Here is a 24758-nt window from a genome sequence, read left to right on the forward strand (position 1 = left end):
GAAACATTCAGGAGAGCAGAAACTTATTGTCAACGCTGTTCTGTGATTTATCAATAATCACTTAGAAACTGAAAAGTTATTACATATTTCTTTCTGTTTTTGAAGTAGCCAAGAGTCTCACTATTAGAGACGCTGCACAGACTAGTATCTTATTGACCGACTTCATCTTTATCTGATTTAGAACAAGCAGAAATCTCTAAGAAATATAACGACCTATCAAAATAGATTTTGAGTCGAGGTTCAGGCTTTTCAAGCCAACTCAAAGTTCACAAACTTTTGCCTCTAGTTAAAGCTGCAGTCTGCAGTTTTTCCTCTTTGTCGCCATCTCTGTTCGAAATCTGCAATTGCAGTTATTCGCGGAATTATCAACTTTACGTGCCTCGACACGGCACAGCGCGGATGAATCCAATGTTTAGAGGAGAATGTGCGGCTGTCAGTCACGGCGCCAGTGTGGATACTGGCATTCGCAATCACAGATTCTACTTTTTGGAAGAATGACCAACAGAAGAATTTTCACCGGAAAATGTCGTCTGAACAAGTAACATCCACTTTTGTTCTGACCAACTAAGGGGAAAAAAGCATTGCAGTAAATTGCGCCGATTAAATCTAACGATCACTTATCATATCACGTCAAACTGTGCAAATTATACTTTGTTCTCAAATTGTTAATGTTAACAACATCAGCATTGCGTGACTGCATTTAATGCCCTTGCGATATTTATCCTTGTTTTCGCATGGGCCTGGTTGCAGTCTCTTTTTTTCTACGAAGTCCGAAGTCTTTCGCGTTTTACAGCGGGTGAATCTCCTGGTGACTGTCGTTTGAACCTTTCTGGATCCACCATCAAATTGATAAGTTTAAGTATATCTAGTGCTGTGAGAAAAGGCTATAAATCTCCACCTCCAACATCCTCACACGCAATATAGCCTACTAGCCGAGACTCGTCTTCTTTATGTGGACAGATGTGACGTAATGACACAAAGACATGCTCGAATTTCCCACGGAAATCCACCAGTACCACTGGAATTAAAAACATTATTACAAGCTTACCATTTTGAATCGAGCTATAAGGCAAGTAGATAGTGCTGAACACTGGCTGGTTATGTTTTTTCATAAAATTATTTTGGATAATTTTTAACCCCCAAAAAAGCTACGGACTGCAGCTTTAACAAAGTAGGCTAATAGGGTTAGGGTTAGACCAGTAGACCATGAATTCACTCTCAGGCTAAATCAATTTCTCAGAAAGATTTTTTTTTTAAGCTAAGTGAATCTAAACGCAAGGGTTAAGAATTATGGACATATATTTGTAGTGTGCCGACAAAATTGCGGTCATTTTATGTCACTCCCCTTTAAATGAAGTGAGCACTCAAGAGTGAGCGAATTTACCAATCCAACTATGTGGAAGGTTTAACTCATGAATGTTAAATAGACCCCGATGACGTGGCTTTGCAGCCTCCCAATGCAAAGACCTGTTCTTGAATATGAATTAGTCCATGTTAACGTTGTTAGTAAACCCTCCAATACTGAAGACATTGCTCATGCATATTAAGAGAGGAGCCCTAGCCATAGTAAGGATCGTAATTTCGCCAAATGAGACCCAAGACAAACCCGAGTGGGCAAATCTGATCCGCTGAGCGTGAAGTGAACGGTCATTCCTCGGGCAGAGCTGAGGTCGGATCACGGGGCGTGGGCTCACACGGAGCCCTTACGGAAAGATCTGTGATTTATAACAGATTCACGTTTAGAATACACCAGGACACTTAATAAAGATGAATCGCGGACCGGGAAAGTCGAGTGATGAGACGCTTATAGAAATGAACCGAACTGCTTGGTCCAGCGGCGGTAAGTGTCCGGAACACGCCTTTACTCGTTTTCACTCATGGGAATGTTTTAAAAGAAGAAGAGAAAAATACATTTGTGCTTTATTCTTAAGTTAGCTACCACTTTTGTTGTTCATTTATCTTATTCAAATAGTCTTTTTAGAGTTAATGGCCTGAAGAGTATTTTCCAAATGCGCACATCCGTTCCGTCTAAATTGTGCGCGACAGTAACATGAGACAAGTTAGCTTTAAACTTATAAAATTATGATAATAATATTTTAAAATAAATGTAAAAAAAAAAAATAATGAAAAAAAAAACCTTTAAACCACTCTTTATTGTATCTGGATGTATTAATATATAGCCTGTAATTTGTGTTCTTCATGTAGTCAGGTTTACATTGCATTAGCCTATAGTCAATGAATTTCAGGAAGGGTATAAACTTTTCTGGTGTTTACAAGAATGTTGATATAATACAGTTGGACTCTCTAACATAGTATAAAGATTAAAAGTAGGCATACCCTGTTAGCATGACTATTATGTTGATATGCAATACAGTGGGTGCACACTATGTACAAGGGCAGAGATAAACTCTCATGGACTAGTTGTGACTGTATAGTTAAACAGAATAGGCTGAGAGACTCATGAACTTCCCCTTTAAAATCCTTGATTGTGATTTTACCTTAAAATGGTCATGTACTTTTCCTTCTCTTTGTCATCAGTGTAGTCATGCCAACAGCCAAAGCAGTTTCTATTAAACTCATTGCAGTGAAGGGAAGATTCTGACTAACAGACACAATGAACAGCTCAAAAACACTGTACATTCCTCATAATCTGGGCTATGGTCAGAGGGTATAGATTACCATATAAAATAGGTTTTTAAAAAGTAGCTTGATAATGACTTTGAACAGTTTCAGTATTTATAAAAAAATCATAGAACAAAGACTTATCATATATTTACTAATGCAACCACTTGATATGAATCAAGACACAATGGATATGGCTGCCTTTGTCAGACTTGTTTGAATGTTGCTGAGTTCAGTTCGTCTTCACTTGCCCCTGCATGATTAGAGGAGTTCCCTGATAAGCTGATAAAGGGCTCTGTAAACTCATCTGCAACATTTATGTTTTCAACTTTGTCTTTAGTAAATAGCCACCACACACACACTAGTTCACTGCCACTTAAACCATACAAGAATTTCACTCAAAAGAACTGGAACTAGTAACACCATTTTGACATCATGGTTTTATGCTGTGGATTTCAACTAACCACAAACTAGGTGGTCTCATGTGCTTTGTGTTCATATTTCCTGTGTTAGCATAGCAACCATTCTCGCTTCCAGTTTCATATCATGTACCTAAAGTTGACTTGTTTTCTTCCAGCGGTCAAGTGTTCATGAAGATCGTATCTGTTAGCTGGTTCAGCCTTGATTAGGATTGGAGCTTAACTTTGCAGGATGATAGATCTCTAGGAACAGAACAGAGCAGTCTTTGTCCTAAAATATGCAATATATTAGGACAAGACTGATTTATATATTCTGTTGCTCAAACAATAAAGAATGCTAAAACTAAAGTCATGCATACAGGGTATATACTATTCCTTCAATGTATTGTACGTTTCTTTGAGTAAATGTAAAATAATTGTGAATGTCAATCAAAAGTCAGACATCTGCATGCAATAAAAATAAATATTAAATGAATGAATCCTGGCTTGTTCGAAAAAACACTGTCACATGGATAGGCTATACACACACTATAAAATTATAAAATGTTATCTTTATATAACAGCAGAGATTGTTCATGTGAAATTCATTGGTTTGATAACACACTATTGCGTGGTTTTATGGGTTTTGTCAAAGCTGACATTCTGTGAGACAGAGACAGAAACATTGGACAGGAGATGAGTTCACCCAAACATGACAATTCTCTCATTATTCACTCACCCTCGTGTCTTTTGTGTTTGAGATTCATTTGGGAAGTGAGGGAAAATATGAAATGAATCCTATAAACCTACTGTGTTTGATATCAACATTTATAAATTATCAGCCAGAATGAAACTGTTGAACGCAATCTACCACATGCCTTCTGTCGCCTGATTGATAGTTTAGCCTATACTTTTTTAGAAAGTAAAAAGTCTAGTATAATTCTAAAAACGTCTCCCTTCAGTGCGTGGTTCACATGTTTTTAGCTGTGAAATCTTTAATGATTTTTTATAAAGTAAACAAGGATAACATTTACATTGTTAGTAATATTTTAAGATAAACACTAACTGGACTGAAGCAACTTAGGTTTACTTGATTATCCATACCTATTTTTACCTATTCATACCTAGTTTAACAAACAGGACTTAGATTAAGCCAGGATTAGGCCTTTGTTAAAGGGATAGTTCACCCAAAAATAAAAATTCTATCATTTTTTTTTGTTTACTCACCCTCAAGTTGTTCCAAACCTGTATGAGTTTCTTTGTTCTGCTGAACACAAAGGAAGATATTTGGAAGAATGTTTGTAACCAAACAGATCTCGGTCCCCATTGACTTCCATAGTAGGAAAAAATATATACTATGGTAGTCAATGGGGACCGAGATCTGTTTGATTAAAACATTCTTCCAAATATCTTCCTTTGTGTTCAGCAGAACAAAGAAACTCATACAGGTTTGGAACAACTTGAGGGTGAGTAAATGATGACAGAATTTTCATTTTTGGGTGAACTATCCCTTTAAATTAGGTCATTTATAGCTTTTATAAACGTGCCTTTAAAAAAAAAAACCTTCTTGGTGTGCATCTTCTTTAGACAAAACAATGACAATAACATTTTAAGATGTCAGTGAATTTTGCGTTCAGTTAAACCAGCTCAAACATGTTTAGCCTGTGACTAGACTGTGAGAAGATTCTTCAAGAATTCTCATAGAAAAGATGATATCTACTCAGATATCTATGTTTAGAAAGTGCTGCATGCTATGAGCTCTGGAGCAATTCTCCTCTGGTCGGTGCAGTAAATTTAGCCTGATCTGATAAGAAACCTTCTAGTATTCCAGCTGTATTTAGATGTAAGAGCTGGTTTTGGATTATGTGGCTTCATACAGTCAGTGTTTGGGACTGACAGCCGTATTTACTATCAGGCGTGACAGTCAACTTGTCCTGTTCACATATAACAGCAGACCGAAGTACATCGTTTTTATTTATTTATTAATATATAACCAAAGTCAGCTCGTATACTTGCTACCAATGCTTGTGACCATAGTTACACACATACAGATGTTTAATCAATATTTGCATTGTATTTTCGAAGATTTCCTTTTGTTATTCCAAACTGTTCAGCATTTCAGGACACTCGCACTGTGTTCTTCCTCTTACGTTTGTGGTCAGAAACTCTTATGATACAATATAAAGCAATTTAATAATCAATGTTACAACAATAAAATATTCAGATGGAAAGGTTCCAGAAACAAAATGTACTAGCCTATGACTTGATCACAAATGAAGATGGATGGGAATTGGGATAGTCTTGGTTATTTCACTTCAGTAAGTTGGACAAGTGACTTAAGCTTTTGGAGAAGTAAACATAATTTGTATTTGTGTCTGGAATTAAAAAAAAATAAATGTCTGTACCTATTGTGCTTCTGTGTTAGTATGGCCAGTGTGTTTGTGTATCTGTGTGCTTTTCTGTTCAAGTATGTTAATATTTTTTGGTTAAATGTGAGGAGCAGCAAAACAAGAGTTTATGTTATTAGTTCAGTATCTGTTTGACCATAAAAGACCTTTCACCTAATTTTTATCCTCAAAAGTTTGACAATGTTACAAATTGTTTTATCAGAAGGAATTTACATTGCTTTCACTACTGCTCATATTTGAAGAAACAACTAGAAAAGAGAAGATTTTTGGAAAAAGGGAAGTCATTTGAACATCTATTAACATCCCTTATTTTGTCTTTTTTTTTCTCTCCAGAAGAAAACAATGGCTTCCATACCAGTTCGGATAAGGAGTCGTTTCAACTTGAAAATGCTGCGGTAAAAAATCTCCTGATCTTCAGTTTCTACGTCAAATAATTTGATAGTGCCAACACTAGTCTCAATACTGTCACAAACCTGTTGTAAAGAATTTCCATGCTGGTCCAGGCTGATTTATACTGGTTCGTGGTGGTTTAGTGCTGGTCTAGCTTGTGGTTGCTATTTACCGCCAAATAATCTGGTCAACCAGCATGGTCTTTATTGGTCTTAAGTTGGATGAGCAAGGAAATATTGCTGGTTGTTGGGAACATCAGCATCTAAAACACAAAAAATATTGATGTTTTCAACAGGGAAATCCTTCAAGGCTTTATGGTGTAACCATATCTCATTAGCAGGCGAGATACTTGAGATTTTGTCCAGTAAGGAACCCCTAGTAACCGCATAACAAGCTAACAGCCCTCGGCAACCACCCAAAACACACTAGGATAGAACTGCCAACTGTATAGAAATCAGAAGCAGGTGTCATATAGCAGGTTATTGCATAAGTTAGTTATGCATTATTAAAAAAATTATTAAAAAACCATCCTTTGTTGAGATAAATAGATAAATAGACATGCTGTGACTCAATAGAGACGTTTTCAAAGAAATGAATGTCTTGTGAACAAAGTGTGTTTTGTCACAGGTCAATGCATTAATAAAGACATGTTTAGGTTAATTAAGAACACAATGCAGGGAAACACATATCCACATATAATTGATTAGCTCATATTAATGCTCAATGGTCAGTTTTTGTTTGCCTAGACAGGTGTCCTTCCATCATGACACATTCATTCAAATCAGGTCACCTTTGCCCATGCACACCCATTAAGTTTGCATATGAAAAATTACTTGTTCGCAAACAACTTCCAGTGTGTTTGCAGGTTTGGTTTTCAGGATTGTTCTTTGTGGCGCCGTTTTACCAGTGAAACTTTTTTGAGAAACTCTATTGTCGACTTGAGAAACAGATTTACTTAATGGATTAGAGTTGCACGATTACAGATAAATTGAGAATCACGATTGAATAAAAAAATAGAGATCTCGATTCTCCCACGATTCTGAATAGACAACTAAACAAAATAACGTGTAAATAACTAAAGGTTCTTACAAAATATGAATTGCTGCAGTCTATATAAAAATATTTCATTAATTTTAATTAATTATATTCATACAGGGTCTTAATTAATTATATTTTTATTTATTTATTATTGAATTAATGATTCAATGACTCACTCTTCACTTGTTTCATTACTAGATGAATTAGCATTTAACTAATCTTGTGAATGAATGATCCAATGACAAATAATTTTTTTAACACTTGTCACTTGTCGCCACCTACTGGTGTAACGATGTAATCAATACAATCTTTATTTGAAGCTTCAAATTACTGATCGTTACCATAGACATCAGTGTTTATATCCGAACTATAAACTTGTACTTCAGAAATAATGACACTGTATGGTTAAAAAGCCTGTTTGTGAAGCTGTTTCATAGCAGGCATCGCCAACGCAGATTTGGATGTTCGCTGTGATCTTACTTCTCAAATAGTTATAATTTAGGAAAAAGATCTCTTTAGTGTTTGAATCGAAATCGCGATGTTTCAACGATTAATTGTGCAGCTCTAATCCAAAGATGAAAATTCTGTCATCATTTGCTCACAAGCATGTTGTTTGAGACCCGTATGAAGTTTCACAGTGTGTTCATGCTGCATACAGTGAAAGTGAATGGGGACTGGGACTCAAAAATGACAAAACAGCTCCATAAAAGTATCTTAAAGTCCATACGACTGAAGTCATGCAAAAAACTGAACAGTATTTAAAAATTTCCCCCTCTTTCACTGCTCTCAAATCTCATTCACACCTGCGCATAATATTCAAGACCTAGCATGACGTGTGTCAGATTTGTTCTCAGTAGCCGTGTTTCCACTGTCGGGCCAAAAGCGAGCGCGCTTCCACTGTCACTTCTGGGCTTGATTGGGCCTTCTCAGAGCTTCCTCTGTGCCAACAGCCTGGGGTTTATGGCCTGCCGAATACCTTGGCCCAAAGCAAGCCAAGTGGGGTCAGGAGACAAAAGTCAGGAGAGGGTCAACACCGCTGCTCATTTCCCATGTTATTACATCAGGCTACCAGCTAACCTCAACATTTAAGACATTTAAAAAAATGTTCAGTTCAAAACTCATTACCAGACACCAGCAAGTATCCTAAATAACTTCCGCACGCGATCCGATAGGGATTCTGATCACTGTATGAGGCATAAATATATTTCTATACGATGCTAAAGGCTACTTATGCTAACCACTGATAATAAATACACATATAATGGAAAACACCAGAGACTGCTTGAAGAACTTAGACAAATTACTGTCACTCTAGCATTTTTTATTGTAAATCATTGGTCAAATATAGATTATGGAGTCTCAGTTTTTAAGTGAAGACCAAACGTCATGTTCATTTTGCGATCTAGCTAGTTTTCAGTCAGCTAGCTTCCCCATGCTGGTGAAATAGTGGGGTTGTGTGACGTCGTTCTATGGAGGCGTGTTAAAGCGGGTTTTAGGGTATAGGGCTGTTGTTGGGCTGTTGGCCTGACAGTGGAAACACAGCTTGATTTGGTCCTCGCGGCTCGAGTTGCGAGGCTATTGGCCCGATATGTTGTTAGCCCTGGCTCGCACTGGCTGACTGTGGAAAAGCAGCCGGTCACACTAATGTCCCGTAACTGATCATGACGCGTTGATTTTGAATATGCACATTCATGAAGGAGATTTTCATTGAATAACATGAATAAATATTCAAATTTTAGTCATTTTCCCCTATCTTAAACTTCAGAAGACTTGGAATATTAGTCAAATAGACAAATTTTCTGATATATGTATAATGCTTTACAAAAAAGAGGAGTTTTTGGAGTTTAACATTCTTGAAAATTTCTTCATTTGTGTTCTTCCACGGAAAAAATAAAATCGTACAGGTTTTGCATGACATTAGTGTGTGTACATAACAGAATTTTCATTTCTATTGTTAATTGTTCCCCCTACTTCTTACTTCCCCTCAGACTCAGATGAAATACTTTGATTTTTGCTGATGTCATCAAAAGAAAATTCTGAAGTTCACTTTATCTCCGCTGTTATCTGTCCTTCACCCTTCTCCATATTTTTCTTGGCTTTTTATGTTTTTATGTTTTTCTTTTTCTTAGACTGATTCAAGATAAGCACTCTCTGTTGCACATCTTCTCTTCTCTCTGTTCTGTTTTTCTTCCTGTTTGTGTAGTCCATGGTGAGTGTGGTCTCTGAATGCACAAGCACTGTGTCTGTTTGCTCAAGTCATTCTTCAGTGATTGAATGTGAACAGTGTGAGCGAGAACACACTGAACCACAGCAGCACCTCTCCAGCTTTAAGGGGGTAAGAAGGGAGTGTGTTTGTGTTGTGTGTGAGTTAAAAGTGTGACTTAAAGGGGCCATCATGGAAAACACATTTTTTTTATCAAATAGTTAAACATCAAATATTTCATATATATTTAATAGGCTATCAAGTCATCACAATAACTTAGCAGAATTAATTATAAATTAATAACACTATAAAGAACTATGAAGAAAAAAAAACATACAACTATTGATGTAATAAAAGAGCAGATTGCAAAACTTGATTGTGAAATCGTGGACTGTAGGCCAGTTGTATGATAGTTGTACGTTCAATGATATGAAAACATCTAAAGCCAATTGTTTTGTCATGTAAATTATTAAATACTTTATGCAAATTCCACAATAATGTAATGTACATGTATAAATGAAGGAATTATCCACTATGCAGGGCTTTTCTCATCAAGTGCTGATAAATTCATTTAATAGCATGCAATTAATCAGAATATGATATAATTCATTTGATTTCTTTTGAATCAATTTGCACAGTCTTCGGGCCAGATTTACTAAACAGGGCAAATTAGCACGAGAGCGCAATTCCAAAAAAGCGCAGATGGGAGTGGAAAGATCTGAAAAGTTAATGTATACAAATTAAAGAACACAGACGCAGTCGGATCATTTCCATAATGACCAACACAATCTACCAAGAGCAGCTCAAATCAGCGTCTGTTTTAAAACATGCTTTTATTTGGGCGGTAAATAATGGCGCAAATACCACAGTAAATTGACTCGCACAAACCTTCATTTAAGTATTCTCCTCCCATAAGTTTTGTGTCTTTAAGGGAAACTCCTACAAATGCATATGCAATAAGATCAGCCGCAAAAATAACCCTGTCCACGACTTTACAGCGCTAATTCTTCACTGCGTGTCTTTAGTAAATCCTAGTTTGTTAACGCCAAATGAGGGTTTGCGCTGGCACAAACTGCTAATAAATCTGGCCCATTATGTTTAAATAAACAAACAATATGACCCCTTTTTTTAAAAGCCACATTCATGACAAAGATAGGCACTTAAGCCTCTTGCATATTTCCTTTCGGCAATTATGAATATTATGCTTTTCTCTACTCACAACCAGAGTGTTTGCATGTCCTACTACTTTAGACGCTCGTAGCGATGGCCGTTCACTCACTGCTGAGGCCTTGGAAAACCAAAGGCAAATAGGAGAATCTTTGTCCTTAACAGAATTTGAGTATATTACTATATTGCTGTTGATAACATGCTATTAGATTAGTTTTTTATATACTTCATCTGGCGTCATTATTACAATAAAGCATTCTGAAATAAATTAGTAACACATGAACATCAAATGGACTTTCGCCCGGATGGTTTATTGTGTAGTGTGAATAGACCAGGCGTTGACATTTGTGTGCCTTTGTTACTGTGTGTATTCTAGTGTCATTAACCTCACAACACACTCAATTCATCCACAGATCTGGAGAAAGAGAGCATTATTTCTGAAGTATCGATCCAGGGTACGCCACGGTAAAGAGGGCTGAAGTGTGTGTGTGTGTGTGTGTGTGTGCTTGCTTTGAGTGAGCATCTTGCATTTTGATCATATTAGTCTCTATTATTGTGTAGTGAAAAACATCATGAAATGCATGGCAAAATTTCTATAAAGTGACTTATGGTTGTGTAAAACTAAATATTCAGTGGGAAATAATGTAGGGTGGAACCTAATTTTATAACTGTATGTATTGGATTGTGAAAAGACAATTTAGTGGATTGTTTGAATTACTTGAGTATGAAATGTCAGGTTGTAACGGGTCCTGCAGTGTGCCATGACTTTTCTAACAGCCTGTTGGATGATGAAATATTCTTGAAGGAGGGGTTCAAGCCATATGTAGGGACACAAGCTAAACCTATACAGTTGTCGCGCCGACTCATGCAAACACACAACAAAGAAAATTATGTATAGCAGGCTTTAATAATCCACAAGGCAAATTCCAACTCAGATAAGCAGTCCAACACAATGTACACACTGATGAGAACCGACAATAAAACTCAAACGGAACTGAACTTAAGTAGTGGAGATAACAAGACACACACCTAAACATAATTATGAGATCAAATGAATAACCATGACAACTAAGGTGGGAACGGAGCAAAACACAAACAAAGCGCACGTGGTGTGACAACAGTATTTCATACACTATTTCTTTGACTTGTAAGTTTACTTAAGTAGCCTTGATCATGTCAGCTAAAATAGTTTCATAGGCATTATGTAGTAAAATTTTAAGAAATATTATTCTAAGGAAATATTTAGAAAAACAGTTTTTTTTTGTTTTTTGAAATCTGAATTGTGCACAATAAAATAAGGGAATTTTTTTCAGAAAGTATACTGTTGAATTCTCTGAAAAATGTAAATGCTATGGCGTGATCAAAAGTGGTCTGTCACGTCTACATCTGGCTCGAATGATGGTGTGTTTTGCGCAGGACTATCGGTTTAAATAACAGGAATGTTTGAGAAACCTGTTTGTGTTATTTTCCAATTGCATTTGTTGCAAAAAAGGAGTAAAAGTACATTTTATCCAGCAAAATAGCCTTTTGAGCCACAAAACTAATGAATGTGAATTACTTTGAAACTCTACACACATATTTTAAATCCACAATATTATCCCAAACATTGTTCAGGCTAGAGTTGTCCAAACAAACAATTTCATATTGAACAAGTGTTTGTGAGCTCTGAGCCTGCATTGCAGCATCAATAAATTATGTTTAGTGCGGATTTGTAAAGCAGCATTTTAAAACATCAGAGGAAAGAAACAGAAATGGAGATCACAGACGGTGGACTTTGAAATCTTTAACCCATTTGTTGAGATGTTAACATATGGTTTGCATGTTAATATATGGTTTAATTTGGTTAAGAACTTTAATTGATTAATTTTACCTTGGTTTTTTCTCCAGCTTTCTTAAAAATTGCTTTTTTTTAGTGTGTATTATTAAGTTTCTAAAAAAAACACACACTAAATTTCCTTCCCTGTATGATAACATGCCTGTGAACATAAAAGCCTCATCATGTTCATTAGCTGTGTTTTTTATAGAGTCTGAGTCTCTAATTGTGTCATGTTCCATAATTATATATCTGTGTTGGAGATAAGTGTTTTTTTTGTGGCTAAAACTCACTCTGTCTCGGCCTGATTTACCTAACCACGCATATACTTACTCTATAAGTCAGTGCAGGAGTGTATGGTTATTATTGACTGCTTTTTTCTTTCTAACATATGTTCATATGCATCATCTTCAACTTGTAATTATAGTAAATGAAAGAGGGAGAGACCTGTAGTGAAAGAACAGCAGTCGCTCTGCCAGGTCAAACATATATATATTCCTGCTTACAGTAAAGAGACAGCAGGATGTTAATTAGATGATGTTTGCACAGAAGAGTATTTCTGTGTGTGCCAGTGAGATTTGTTTAGAAAGGGATCAGGCTACATCACTCTTAAAGGGACAGTTCATAAAAAATAAATAAATAAAAAGAATTGTTAGCATTTACACCATGTCAGGTACAGATTTTGAACAAGTGAGTACCGTAAATAATGCCAGAATTTTTAGCTTTACCAAATTTGGAAAAACAAAAACACCGGGAAAGTACAATACGGATGTGAAGAAGACATAGTGAATCAGATGGGAAAGTCATGAGATACACCTGATTATTTACATGCAATTGTAACTTTCTGAAGCTGAGGTTGGTCCTTTTGAAAATGTCACGATCTGTAAATGGGTTTTGAGCTTGACATGCAAATGACAGCAGAGAGAACATTACAATTGTATTGCTCAGCGGATACTCTTTCATAGCTCAGCATGGGTTAGTTCCCCCAAAACTGACAGATTCAGTATTTACCCACTTAATATGTAATCTGTCAATATAAACGATAAAAAGAAAGAACAATTTCCCTAGATTTACATTGAGGGAGGGAGATTTAACTTAAGCCTTATAGAGACCAGAATATCATAGCCTTAAGGATAGATTCTTTGAAATTTGGCCAGTAAGCAAGAACACAATAGCAACGCCCTAACAACCACCCAGACCACTTTCACAACAGGAAAGCAACATGTTTGAAAACACCCATAACACTATAGTAACTACACAAACTCTGACAACCACCTGATCATCTACTTTACAATGCCCTAGCCGCCACCTAGCAACACCCTTTCAACCTTCTCTAGCAACCATGTAGCAATGCCCTAACAACCACCCAGACCACCCTTGCAACAGCATATCAAGGTGCTAAAATCAACCACCTGAGCATCCACCTCACTCAAAATACCTTAGCAACCGCATAGCAACACCCTACCAACCACCTCCCACATCACCCTAGCAACCACACAGAAGGCAAGGCAAGTTTATTCATAAGACACATTTCATACACTATACTAGTAAGAGTAGAGCTTTACACAGTCAAGGTCAAGTTTGAAACCATTTAAAGCCCCACTAGGTAGGAATTCCGTTTTGGTCAAACAACGACCCCTAGAGTCGCTGTGGACTACTTGTATTTAACGTTACTGTCGTAAATACCACTCACGCAGAGCAGTCTCTTCACTCACGGCCTGATCCCCTCCCCCCTGTATACCGGTCCCTGTTCAGTCGGATGGAAGCTGTAACGAGTGGAAATAAGGTGTGTCCCCTTTAAGAGCTGCGCGCGCCCTGTTTAAAGGAGAACTCCGGTCAATTTTAACATTGAGCTCATTTTTTTGTACATTTGGAGTGCTGTCAGTACAGAGAACAACGACAAAAATCGGTGTTTCCTACACCGTGTTATCCTCTTTTTAAAATTTGCACCCTGTTGACTTCAATGGGGCAAGTTTTAAACCTGCTTTTAGCCTCTTAACATCCTTGATGTGTCATTACAAGTGCACAGGTCATGTGAGTGATTCCTTCGGAGTGAACGCGGGTTAATCTGACTGCAGTAGATGTGAAAGATATGAATAAAAATTATGTTTATTCAGCCAGCGCTCATACCTGTGTTTACATCCTGTTTAGTCCAAAGTAGTCGATTGTCGAGTTCACGCGCGTGATCATAGGTACTAAACCTATGCGCGTGAACTCGACAATCATAGGTAGCCTATGCCGTAAAGCAGTCGAATTTTGTAGTTCCTTTTGTGCTCGGGTTACTACCCGAACCCCGAAGTTTAAAATAGGGGTGCACCGATCCGACTTTTTCAGTCCCGATACCGATGCCTGGGCTTTGTGTATCTGTCGATACCCGATACCGATCCGATACTATAGTTGAATTAATAATAAACTGTATACCTTCCACCTTATACCTTCCTTGAAGAGACTAAAGGCACCAGACTTTACTAACTAAACATAACTAAGACAAAATAACAGATGTATGTAATGTGTTGTATTCTTATTTATTTAAAAAACAATTGTGCATTCAAATCGAAAATAGAATATAATCAAACTTCTTTAAATAAATGTAAAAAAAATCAAATTAAAATGTAGCGGTGGAAACAAAAAAACTGTGTTTCCAAAAATTGTAAACATGTAAAAAATATAAAGTGCAAAGTCCTGCAACAGGAATTTAAAATGCAACATAGCAGCTGAACCTGAGAATAAAAAAATAAAAAGTTGGTCGAACAACAACTTGATCACACATACAAATAATAATAACCAAACATTGTAATGTGTGTCACACCACCATCACAAACATGACCTGTGAATGCTCACTTAATCAGCAATGGCAAATTTAAATGTCAGTTTTAATGATCATTATGTTTCATATTTAAAAAAATGAAAACAAAAAGAAGCAGGGTTGTGTTTTATATTTCGTGTTGTTAATATGCAGTAAAGATAATCAATGTACGCGTTTGCCTGAACCACATTTATGTGGCCATTAATATGTTTAAGATTTTTTTTTTTTTAAATGAAAAGAGGCAGAGTGGTGTTGTATAACATACTTCGTTTTATTTTTGGCTAAAATAAAGAGATTACCGGAGTAGCCAGAGCGAGCTGAGTGACGCGATCAAGAACGCATGCTATTCCATTTGCAGAATAATCGGACTCGCGTCCTCTCGTCCTCGGGAGTTCGTCGAACTTGTCAAGTCCGAACTACCAAGGAGGACGCAAGTCCGAAGTTTGCGTACTTGGTATTGAGAAACGGCCTCTGGCTCGCTCCATGTTGCTTCTAGCATGCGACACGCGTGAAGCTGACGAATGACGTAGGTTCTGCTGCGACAACGAGAAAAAAAAAAAAAAAAAAAACCTGGATCTGTTATTTTTTCCGATCCCCGATCCAGCTATTTTATCAGTATCGCGGCCGATATCCGATCCTAATATCGGATCGGTGCACCCCTAGTTTAAAAGTACGATTAAAAACGATACGGACCTGACGTGTCATTCAACCTATTGTAAGTCGATGTACCATCACAAGAGTCTTGGAAATATATTATGAAGGTTGAAAAGTTACCTGGTGCTGCTTTAAAATAATCAACAAAATTTTTTTAACAAAGAACAAGAAAAGAAATCAGTGCTTATTTAAAACTGGAATAAAATGAAGGCTAAGCAACTCGAAACAACATGTCTACACTCAGGGCTGTACACAGGGTTTCATGACTACCCAAGTCACAACATTTGCTGGAGGGTACGGAGACATGAACAATTTACAATAAGGTCCCATTAGTTAATGTTTGTCAATGTATTAACTAACATTAACAACAAGCAATCCATGAATAACCATGAATATGCAAATTATCCCCGCCTCCACTTAGTCTCACCAGCTCACAGATTCATGCACTCAACTTACTGTGGTAAACGCTGCACAATGGTGCTTTACAACGTCGGACACACAACGGTAATTAATATTAGATAGGTTACATGTTCCCTTTCGTCATCTCAGTCCGCCTTCTAACATTCATCTGAAACGCTTTGAACAACTCAGAACGTCAGTGGAGAAAGGCATAGTTCATCATAACATCGTAATATACATCATACACCCGCTATATTGCTTAATCTACCCAATTTTTCATATCAATAGAAAAATATACCGGGATGACCTGGCATCTCTCGAGACTCCACTGCTAGCTTGCTGTATGCTAAAGCCCGCCGGCACGTTGACCTGATTGGTTACAAGGTAGTTTGTGACGTCAGAAACACCAGCAATTTCAAACCGCGTTTTTGAGACTGTCCCTGCGTCCCAATGTGCATACTACCACCCTATCTGCCCTAAATAGTATCAGTATAATTTCCATAATGACCAACACAATCTACCAGTTAGCGACATATATTAGTTTAAGACATGCTTTTTTGAGCGTTAAATAATGGCGCAAACACCAGTAAATTGACGAGCGCTAATCACCTTGCATGATTAATTTAAATATTTTCCTCCCATAAATTTTGCGTCCTACAAATGCATATGCAATAAGATCAGTTGCAAAAATAACCCTGTTCACGCCTTTACAGCGCTAATTTTTCACTGCGTGTCTTTAGTAAAAAAAAAGTAGTAGGCAAAAAAGGGTTTGCACTGGCACAAGCTCTTAGTAAATCTAGCTCTATGTATTTTAAGTATTTGGTGCTGTGATGAACACCAAAGCAAATACAAAATATCAATGGCTGTTTGACAATTTTAAATGGTGTTCATAAACAGAAAGTACAGCAGCTGCTTTGTTTACTGGGTTACCGGGGTAACCGCTGCATTTCTGCTTTTCCATAAGCCCATCCAGTGTTCAAATTGTGTCAAAGCTCTTTGGGGGACCAAAAACGATGGTGAGCACAGCATTTCTTTGAAAGAGAGTGGCAGCATTGCTTCATTCACTGCTGTTTAGAACAAGCTAAAAAAACCTAGAAAACCCTAAAAAATTGAGAGATTTTGATACGATTACGATGCCGATGACTGTTAAACACGTCATCACAGTCTGTGAAAATTCACAATCTTGAACAGCCTAAAATAGATCTTACGCGGGACATTCTCTCTTTTTTTTCGTCATTTTTATCAGTTTGTTTGGGGAAAAACTGTAATTATTGTCGTTATTCATATATTTCGTCATATTTGTTGAAAAAGCCTTCACCTAATGAACATTTTCATCAGTAATAATGTCCTTAATGAAATGAACACTGTTATTGAGTAGTTAAGGTTACTAGATTTCAAATTATTTGTTTAATTCAGAATGGGTTGCTAGCTCCAATCGAGATAAACATTTTCTAAGAATTACGTTAGATGGGTATACAACTGTCCGATAGTGACCTAGCATCTTGTAAGATAAAAAAAAAAAGCATTTACAGACCAAGATTTTAATAAAAATGTATTTTTGGTTCTAAGACAAACACTTATTCAGTAGGCTATCAGTAAATTAGGTTTACCAAACAATCATAAAACAAATAAATATTATCTTACCGTCATCGTGAGGTGAAAATGAGGATCCACTCTGCCAGACTCTCATTAAAGTGCGCATCTATAGCACGAATTTTATTTCTTGTATCATTTATACGGCAAAAATAGTTTTGCGTGCATTATAGCCTATTATACGCAGTTTTCGCGTACATATAATACGCACTTAATGGCGTGTAATAGGCACGCACTCCAGATCCCTAATCCGACCCTAGGGGTTTACAGTGCGTATATAATTTGCACGCAAAAACTATTTTTGGTGTATAAATGGCACGAGAAATAACATTTGTGCAATATATACGTAAATTCCTTCAGAAAACAGCGTGTGGCGCACTTGAGCTTATTTTCAGACGCAAATCTAATTTGGAGTAGCTTCTTATGGGACAGGCAGCGCACTACTTTGATAAAAAAAATAGATATTACGTCATATATTATGTTTCTAGTATTTTAGTTTTAATAAAAAACTGGGGGACCCCCCAAGGTAATTTTTTTTCGGCCTTATGGGGGGTCCCTTGATGCTTATGGAAGGTCCGGAGCTTATTTATGCTGGTCAGAGCTGGTATTGTGCTAGTTTGGCTGGTCCACCACCAGCAATCCCACTTCCCATGCCGAGGACCAGCAACCAGCATCCCATGCTGATCCCAGCCTGCTAAACACTACTAATTCTCAAATCTAGACATTATGATTACAATGATGTCATCTCTGTTAGCCCCCTCTATCTCTCTATCTCTCTCTTTCCGCTCTATTATTGACTGGGCGTGTGTGCATTTTAAAGGAGGGCCGCTTTACAGTGTGTGTGTGTGTGTGTGTGTGTGTGTGTGTGTGTCCGATTTGCTGGGCTGTTGTAAAAGGAGGTGGTCTCCGCCTCTGGAGACTCCCAGAATCGTGAAAGATGCAGCACTTGATAGATGGATTGGAGGTAAAATGTTTCTCTTATCTCCATTTCTCTCTCCTTCTTCCATCTTCCGCCAGCTGTTTGTGGAATAACGGAGGAGGATCTCTGGGGGATGTGTTTAGCAGTGTCCTGACATTACTAGCCAGCGGTAATTGCTTTTACTAATGCATGTTGGTGTGTATTACTTGCGTACTCTAGTAGGGATGTGTTTTCGTCAACTGCTTTGTTTTGCTTGTAGGAATGGCATAAGTAAATCAGCGGTGTTAAACCTCAGAGAAATGTCGTTCGGCTTGGTCACATCTCTGGAAGTGGCTGTGAGAGAATATAGAGGTGTTTTATGCCCGGTTGCCGTTGTGGTCACTGGCTGTATTTGTTTGTGTTATGCAGTGTATGTAAGTTATTTTTAGTTGTTGGAGAACAGCTGCAGACTGACAGGGCTGGAGCAGAACTGGCTCAAAATACAGCCTGCAGTCTTTTAACTCTAGGTTGAAAATGTCCCTCTCAGGGCTGATCCGGTCAGTGTTGTCATGTAGCTCGTAAACTGAGATTAATATAGGTTTTAATACACTTGCCTGTGTATCTCTGCAGAGGCCTTCCTCAGTGTTTACATCTTTATATTAGACTATCAGATTGTCCTGAACAGTAGGTGGCAGCAATCACATTGCTGTATAATGCAATCCTTTGAACTGTAGGAGAGGAAGAGAGTTACGCGTTGAGAGCTGTGTCATGCTAATTGTCTTTCTACCTAATTATTAAGTATCACAGTATATTTTTTTAATGGTGTTTTTGCCTTAATTAGTATAGGGGATAGTGAACAGGAAGCAAAGTGTGAGAGAAAGAGAGGGATGGGAACAGAAAGGACCATGAGCTGGCATTCGGATTTGGTTTGGCCACAAGGTTTATTGAAAGTGTGTACAATTCGGCTATCCCTAGAAATGAACAAAAGTATGACAAAACCTCCCTTCTGGGATGTATTGGATTAGAAAAATATAACAAATAAATAAATGTTGTTTTTAATCAGGGTTCGGGTTAATGTGACTTAAAAAGAGCTTAAGCATTGAAAGTGATCAGACAACAAAACTGCAGTGCGCTTATACTGTAATAAACAGAATGTCATTGTCCGTTGGTGTGGACACTATGGAAGTAATAGTAACCACAGAATAAAAAATAAAAAGGTAATCGCGAGTTTTTATCTCACAATTCAGACTTTTTATCTCACAATTGAGAATTGCCTGACATAAAGTCGCAATTGCGAGTTTTAAAGTCAGAATTGTGTGATATAAAGTCGCAGTTGCGAGTTATAAAGTCAGAATTGCGCGATATAAAGTCGCAGTTGCGAGTTATAAAGTCAGAATTGCGTGATATAAAGTCTCAATTCGTGTTATAAAGTCAGAATTGCGTGATATAAAGTCTCAATTCGTGTTATAAGGTAAGAATTGCGTGATATAAAGTCGCAGTTGCGAGTTATAAAGTCAGAATTGCATGATATAAAGTCTCAATTGCGAGTTATAGTCAGAATTGCATGATATAAAGTCTCAATTGCGAGTTATAAAGTCTCAATTGCGAGTTATAGTCAGAATTGCACGATATAAAGTCGCAGTTGCGAGTTATAAAGTCAGAATTGCACGATATAAAGTCGCAGTTGCGAGTTATAAAGTCAGAATTGCGCGATATAAAGTCGCAGTTGCGAGTTATAAAGTCAGAATTGCGTGATATAAAGTCTCAATTGCGAGTTATAAAGTCAGAATTGCGCGATATAAAGACTCAATTGCGAGTTATAAAGTCAGAATTGCGCGATATAAAGTCGCAGTTGCGAGTTATAAAGTCAGAATTGCACGATATAAAGTCGCAGTTGCGAGTTATAAAGTCAGAATTGCGCGATATAAAGTCGCAGTTGCGAGTTATAAAGTCAGAATTGCGTGATATAAAGTCTCAATTGCGAGTTATAAAGTCAGAATTGCGCGATATAAAGACTCAATTGCGAGTTATAAAGTCAGAATTGCGCGATATAAAGTCGCAGTTGCGAGTTATAAAGTCAGAATTGCGTGATATAAAGTCTCAATTGCGAGCTATAAAGTCAGAATTGCGTGATATAAAGTCGCAGTTGCGAGTTATAAAGTCAGAATTGCGTGATATAAAGTCGCAGTTGAGAGTTATAATGTCAGAATTGCGTGATATAAAGTCTCAATTGCGAGCTATAAAGTCAGAATTGCGTGATATAAAGTCGCAGTTGCGAGTTATAAAGTCAGAATTGCGCGATATAAAGTCGCAGTTGCGAGTTATAAAGTCAGAATTGCGTGATATACAGTAAAGTCGCAATTGCGAGTTAAAGTCAGAATTGCGTGATATAAAGTCGCAATTGCGTGTTATAAAGTCAGAATTGCGTGATATAAAGTCGCAATTGCGTGTTATAAAGTCAGAATTCTGAGAATTCTGACTTTGTATTTCGCAATTCTGAGAAATAAAGTAAGAATTGCGAGATGTAAACTCGCAATTGTGAGATGAAAAGTCACAATTATCTTTTACATCTTTTTATTCAGTGGCGGAAACAAGTTTCCATAGGATACCAGTGTTGTTGTTACATATAAATATTATTATTGGTATCAGTGGCGGCTCGTGGGTTTTAAAATAGAGGAGGCACACTAAATTGTAATGTCTGGGGATACCCTGCCGAGGATGATGATGACAATGATGAATATTTATTATTTAGGCCATCCTTAAAATTATTCTTGTTTGCCGTAACCCGACCGACCCTGTCAATTTAGTACCGACCCAATTATTTATTTTTTTTCCCTTTCAGTCCGACCGACTTGCCGGTTGTAAACTTGCGTTAAGACCGACAGATTTTTTTTTTAACTCTTCAAACAACTAATACAAATGCAATAAAATAATATTAGTTATTAAGTATTGTGAATATAAATTGCCTAGACCTACATACAAACATAAGCTACGTTCTTTCTTTTAAATAAAAACCCGTGGCGCGTCATCTATGATTATGTTTACACCATTGGTTAACCGTTAACGCATGTCACACTACTGGCTGCAAGCTAAGTTTGCTTCGTTTCATTCACTGTCAATGGTTCGCGCTTGGTAATGATGGCTGCGGCTTTAGTTTACTCTAAAGATTATTTCATTTTTATATGTTGTTGAATATGGTTTATTAAAAAATAAACATGCGAGAGCGTGTTATAGGCTATATGTCATGTTTTAGTCAGATATGACGACGCTACTGCAACACGCATTGCCGCAGATGAGAAGCTGAGCATCAACGTGCAAACTATCGCAAATCAAAGTGAAAGTAAGTCGCTGACGCTTAACACACAATCATCATCATTAAATGTAAAGAAACGAAATGATCTTACCAGGGCTGTTTCCGCTTTCTCTTATTGCGGGCTTTGATTCAGAAATTTTAGCTGATGATAAATAAAATAATGTAGTCATAACTGTTGCTTTCGGTGACGTGCACTCCATTAAATCTACATATAGCAGTAATTGAAGATCGGATTTATATCCGCAAAAAAAACAACACACATTTAGCCCATGTAACCAGGTGTAACGTTAAATGGAATCGTTCTCTTACGAGAGGTTCTCTCGTATTGTGTAAGCTAGCTTACGCTGCGGGAAAGTCTCCTTTCACGAGATACTGAAGCCAAAAATTATCCTAATTTTTTAAACTTTGTCAACGCAGTGCGGCAGCCTGCAGACCTAGGGCAAGCGAGTCGCGTGCCCATTGGCTGCTCTGCGGCAACTGCAGCAGCCTATGGCTGAGCCTTGCGCGTGACGTCACGTCCAATGAGCGCGCTTGGCGCGCTTAGTGCGTCACAGCCCGTCATTAGGGGTGTGGCTTAGAGTATATAAGCAAGGAACAGAGGCTGCTTCGCTGATTTCTGTCTCTTCAGCGAAGCTCTTCGCATCGCTGATCTCCGAGGAAGCCGCCGTTGAATCCAGCGACCAGCACGCCGAGGATCTCAGCCTGAGGACGCCGGCCGCTCGCCGCCTTCAGCCTTCCCTGCCTGCTGCGCCATCCGGCTTTTTTCTGCTCTGTTTTGTGTGTGTGTGTGTGTCCGCCGCGACACACTTGCATCTAAAAGAGCGCGAGGCGTTGTTTCAAATGCCTCGCACATCCTGTGGCTCGTGCAGAGCCTCGCTCAGCGACGGAGACCGCCACGTGCTGTGCGCTCTCTGCCTGGGTTTTGACCACGCTGTTCGCGCTCTCTCCGAGGGCGGCTGCGAACAGTGTGAAGATTTACCGATGTCGACCCTACGGGCTCGACTCGCTAAATTCGAAGACACTCCATCTTCTCCGGCCGCTTCTTCCGGGCCACGAAAGAAAAAACGTCGCTCTCAAAGGCCGCCGGAACTGGACGCTACAGCTGAGCGCTCGCCGGAACCTCTCCCGCGAGCCTCGCTCTCTCCTTCCCCCCCACCCTTCTCCGACGCGCAGCGGCCGGCCACTGCCCGCACTGCCGTCGCCCTGGGGGATGATGCAGATGATGCCGCTGACAGCTGCTCTCTGCTCGCGTCTGACAGCGAGGAGTGGTCGGGCTCTCACCGCTCCGCCCCCTCTACTATGGAGTCTTCTCGAACCCGCGCTAGTGTTGACGCAGAGCTTCTCCGCCTCCTCACTTTAGCGGTCGAGAGAATGGGACTGGATTGGTCTCCACCTAAGGAGCCGGAGCCCAATCGCCTTGACGGGTTTTTTCTGCCTAGCCGCCGCCCTGCGCCTGCCTCTAGGTCAGCACCCTTCCTGCCTGAGCTCCACGCCGAGCTCTCTAAGTCCTGGAACGCTCCGTTCTCCACCAGACTCCGCTCGCCAGTCTCCTCGGCTCTCTCCCAGGTGGACGGAGCCGCCGAGAACGGCTATAACGGCATCCCCGCCGTTGAGGATGCTGTGGCAACGCACCTTTGCCCGCCGTCTGCTAGATGGCGCTCAAAGTCTGCCCTGCCGTCTAAAGCCTGCAGGACCACCTCAGCTCTCGCCGGCCGCGCTTTCGCCGCCTCCGGCCAGGCTGCTTCCGCCCTGCACTCAATGGCTATTCTTCAGATCCTTCAAGCCGACCTCCTCCGTGAACTGGACGAGAAGGGCTCGGATCAGTCTGCCTTTACCGATCTCCGCAGCGCTACGGATCTCGCGCTGCGCGCTACCAAGACCGCTGCTCAAGCCATCGGCAGATCCATGGCCGCGCTCACCGTCATCGACAGACATCTATGGTTGACGCTCGCGGACATGAGTGAGTCAGAGCGCGCTGTGTTTCTGAACGCACCACTCTCGCCCACCGGCCTCTTTGGCCCTGCGGTCAGCGGAATTGTGGATCGGTTCTCTGAGGTACAGAAGGCGTCGCAGGCGATGGACCTCTTCCTGCCCCGCCGTTCGAGCTCAGCCACAGGCCGCCCTCAAACTCAGCCTCCTGTGCGCAGCTCTAACCAGCGCTCTTCCAGGCCCCCCAACGCTTCGCAGCGGCGCCAGGGCAATCGCCCCAGGTCGCGCTCGACCAGCCGTCACAGACCGCCGCCCCCACGGGGCCCGCGGTCCAAGATCGCGTTGAAGCCCGAGCCCGCGAAGTCCTCCTAGCATCCGCAAGGAGGAAAAGATGGTTGAGTCCCGCTACGGCCGGACCGCCATCAAAACGCACAGCTCTGTCAGTCCCCTATGTTCAGGCTACTGCAGCAGCACACACCGCAGCCAACGAGCCAGTAATTACACTCGCTCGCCTGCACACAAACGCCGTTTTCACGGCGACCCAGATAAATCTCAAAAAGAGTATAAGTGCTTTAAGTGTAGAAAATGTGCCCACACCCATGTGCTCACTGCTTCACACAAGTGCAATCCCCATGGTAACGCGCCCAGAGCGCTCTCTCATAAAGCGGCCTCACACCGCTCGAGCACTAAATGTAGTAAAAGTGCCCACACTTCCGTGCTCACAACTACTCGCTGCTCGCTCTGTCACTCAGTTACCTCAAATTGCTACGGCTCAAGCCGCAGGGGTTTTAAGTGTAGAAAAAGTGCCCACTCCCGTGTGCTCACTGCCTCACACAGACCAGGTTCCCATGGCAACGCGTCCAGAGCGCTATCTCTTAAAGCGGAAACTTTCCGCTCGAGCATCAAGTGTAGGAAATGTGCCCACAGCCCTGTGCTCACACCTGCCCACTGCCCGCTCTGCCAGACAGGTTGCAAACCTCATAAAGCCCCCAAACACTGGCCGTGTCATAAGTGCATATCCCGCGCCAGCTCACGAGCACGCGCGCCCACTTTCAGACACCATAATCCCCACGCCGCCCTCGCGCCTGGGTTGTTTGACAGCAGTTCACGCTCCATCGTCCAAGATC

General features: G+C 39.7%; 1 protein-coding gene across 1 annotated transcript in view; it reads left to right on the plus strand.

Annotated features, from left to right (window-relative positions):
- Window positions 1-1589: 1589 nt before the first annotated feature.
- ano5a (anoctamin 5a) overlaps window positions 1590-24758 on the plus strand; it is a 51945-nt gene continuing 28776 nt past the window's right edge. Inside the window, exons 1-2 of the mRNA XM_084397056.1 lie at window positions 1590-1840; window positions 5762-5823. Coding sequence (XP_084253182.1) covers window positions 1768-1840; window positions 5762-5823 — 135 coding nt within the window. The 5' untranslated portion in view covers window positions 1590-1767. The remainder of the gene's footprint in view (window positions 1841-5761; window positions 5824-24758) is intronic.

This window comes from Rutilus rutilus (genome assembly GCF_951802725.1).
Source record: "Rutilus rutilus genome assembly, chromosome: 23".
Taxonomy (NCBI): Eukaryota; Metazoa; Chordata; class Actinopteri; order Cypriniformes; family Leuciscidae; genus Rutilus; species Rutilus rutilus.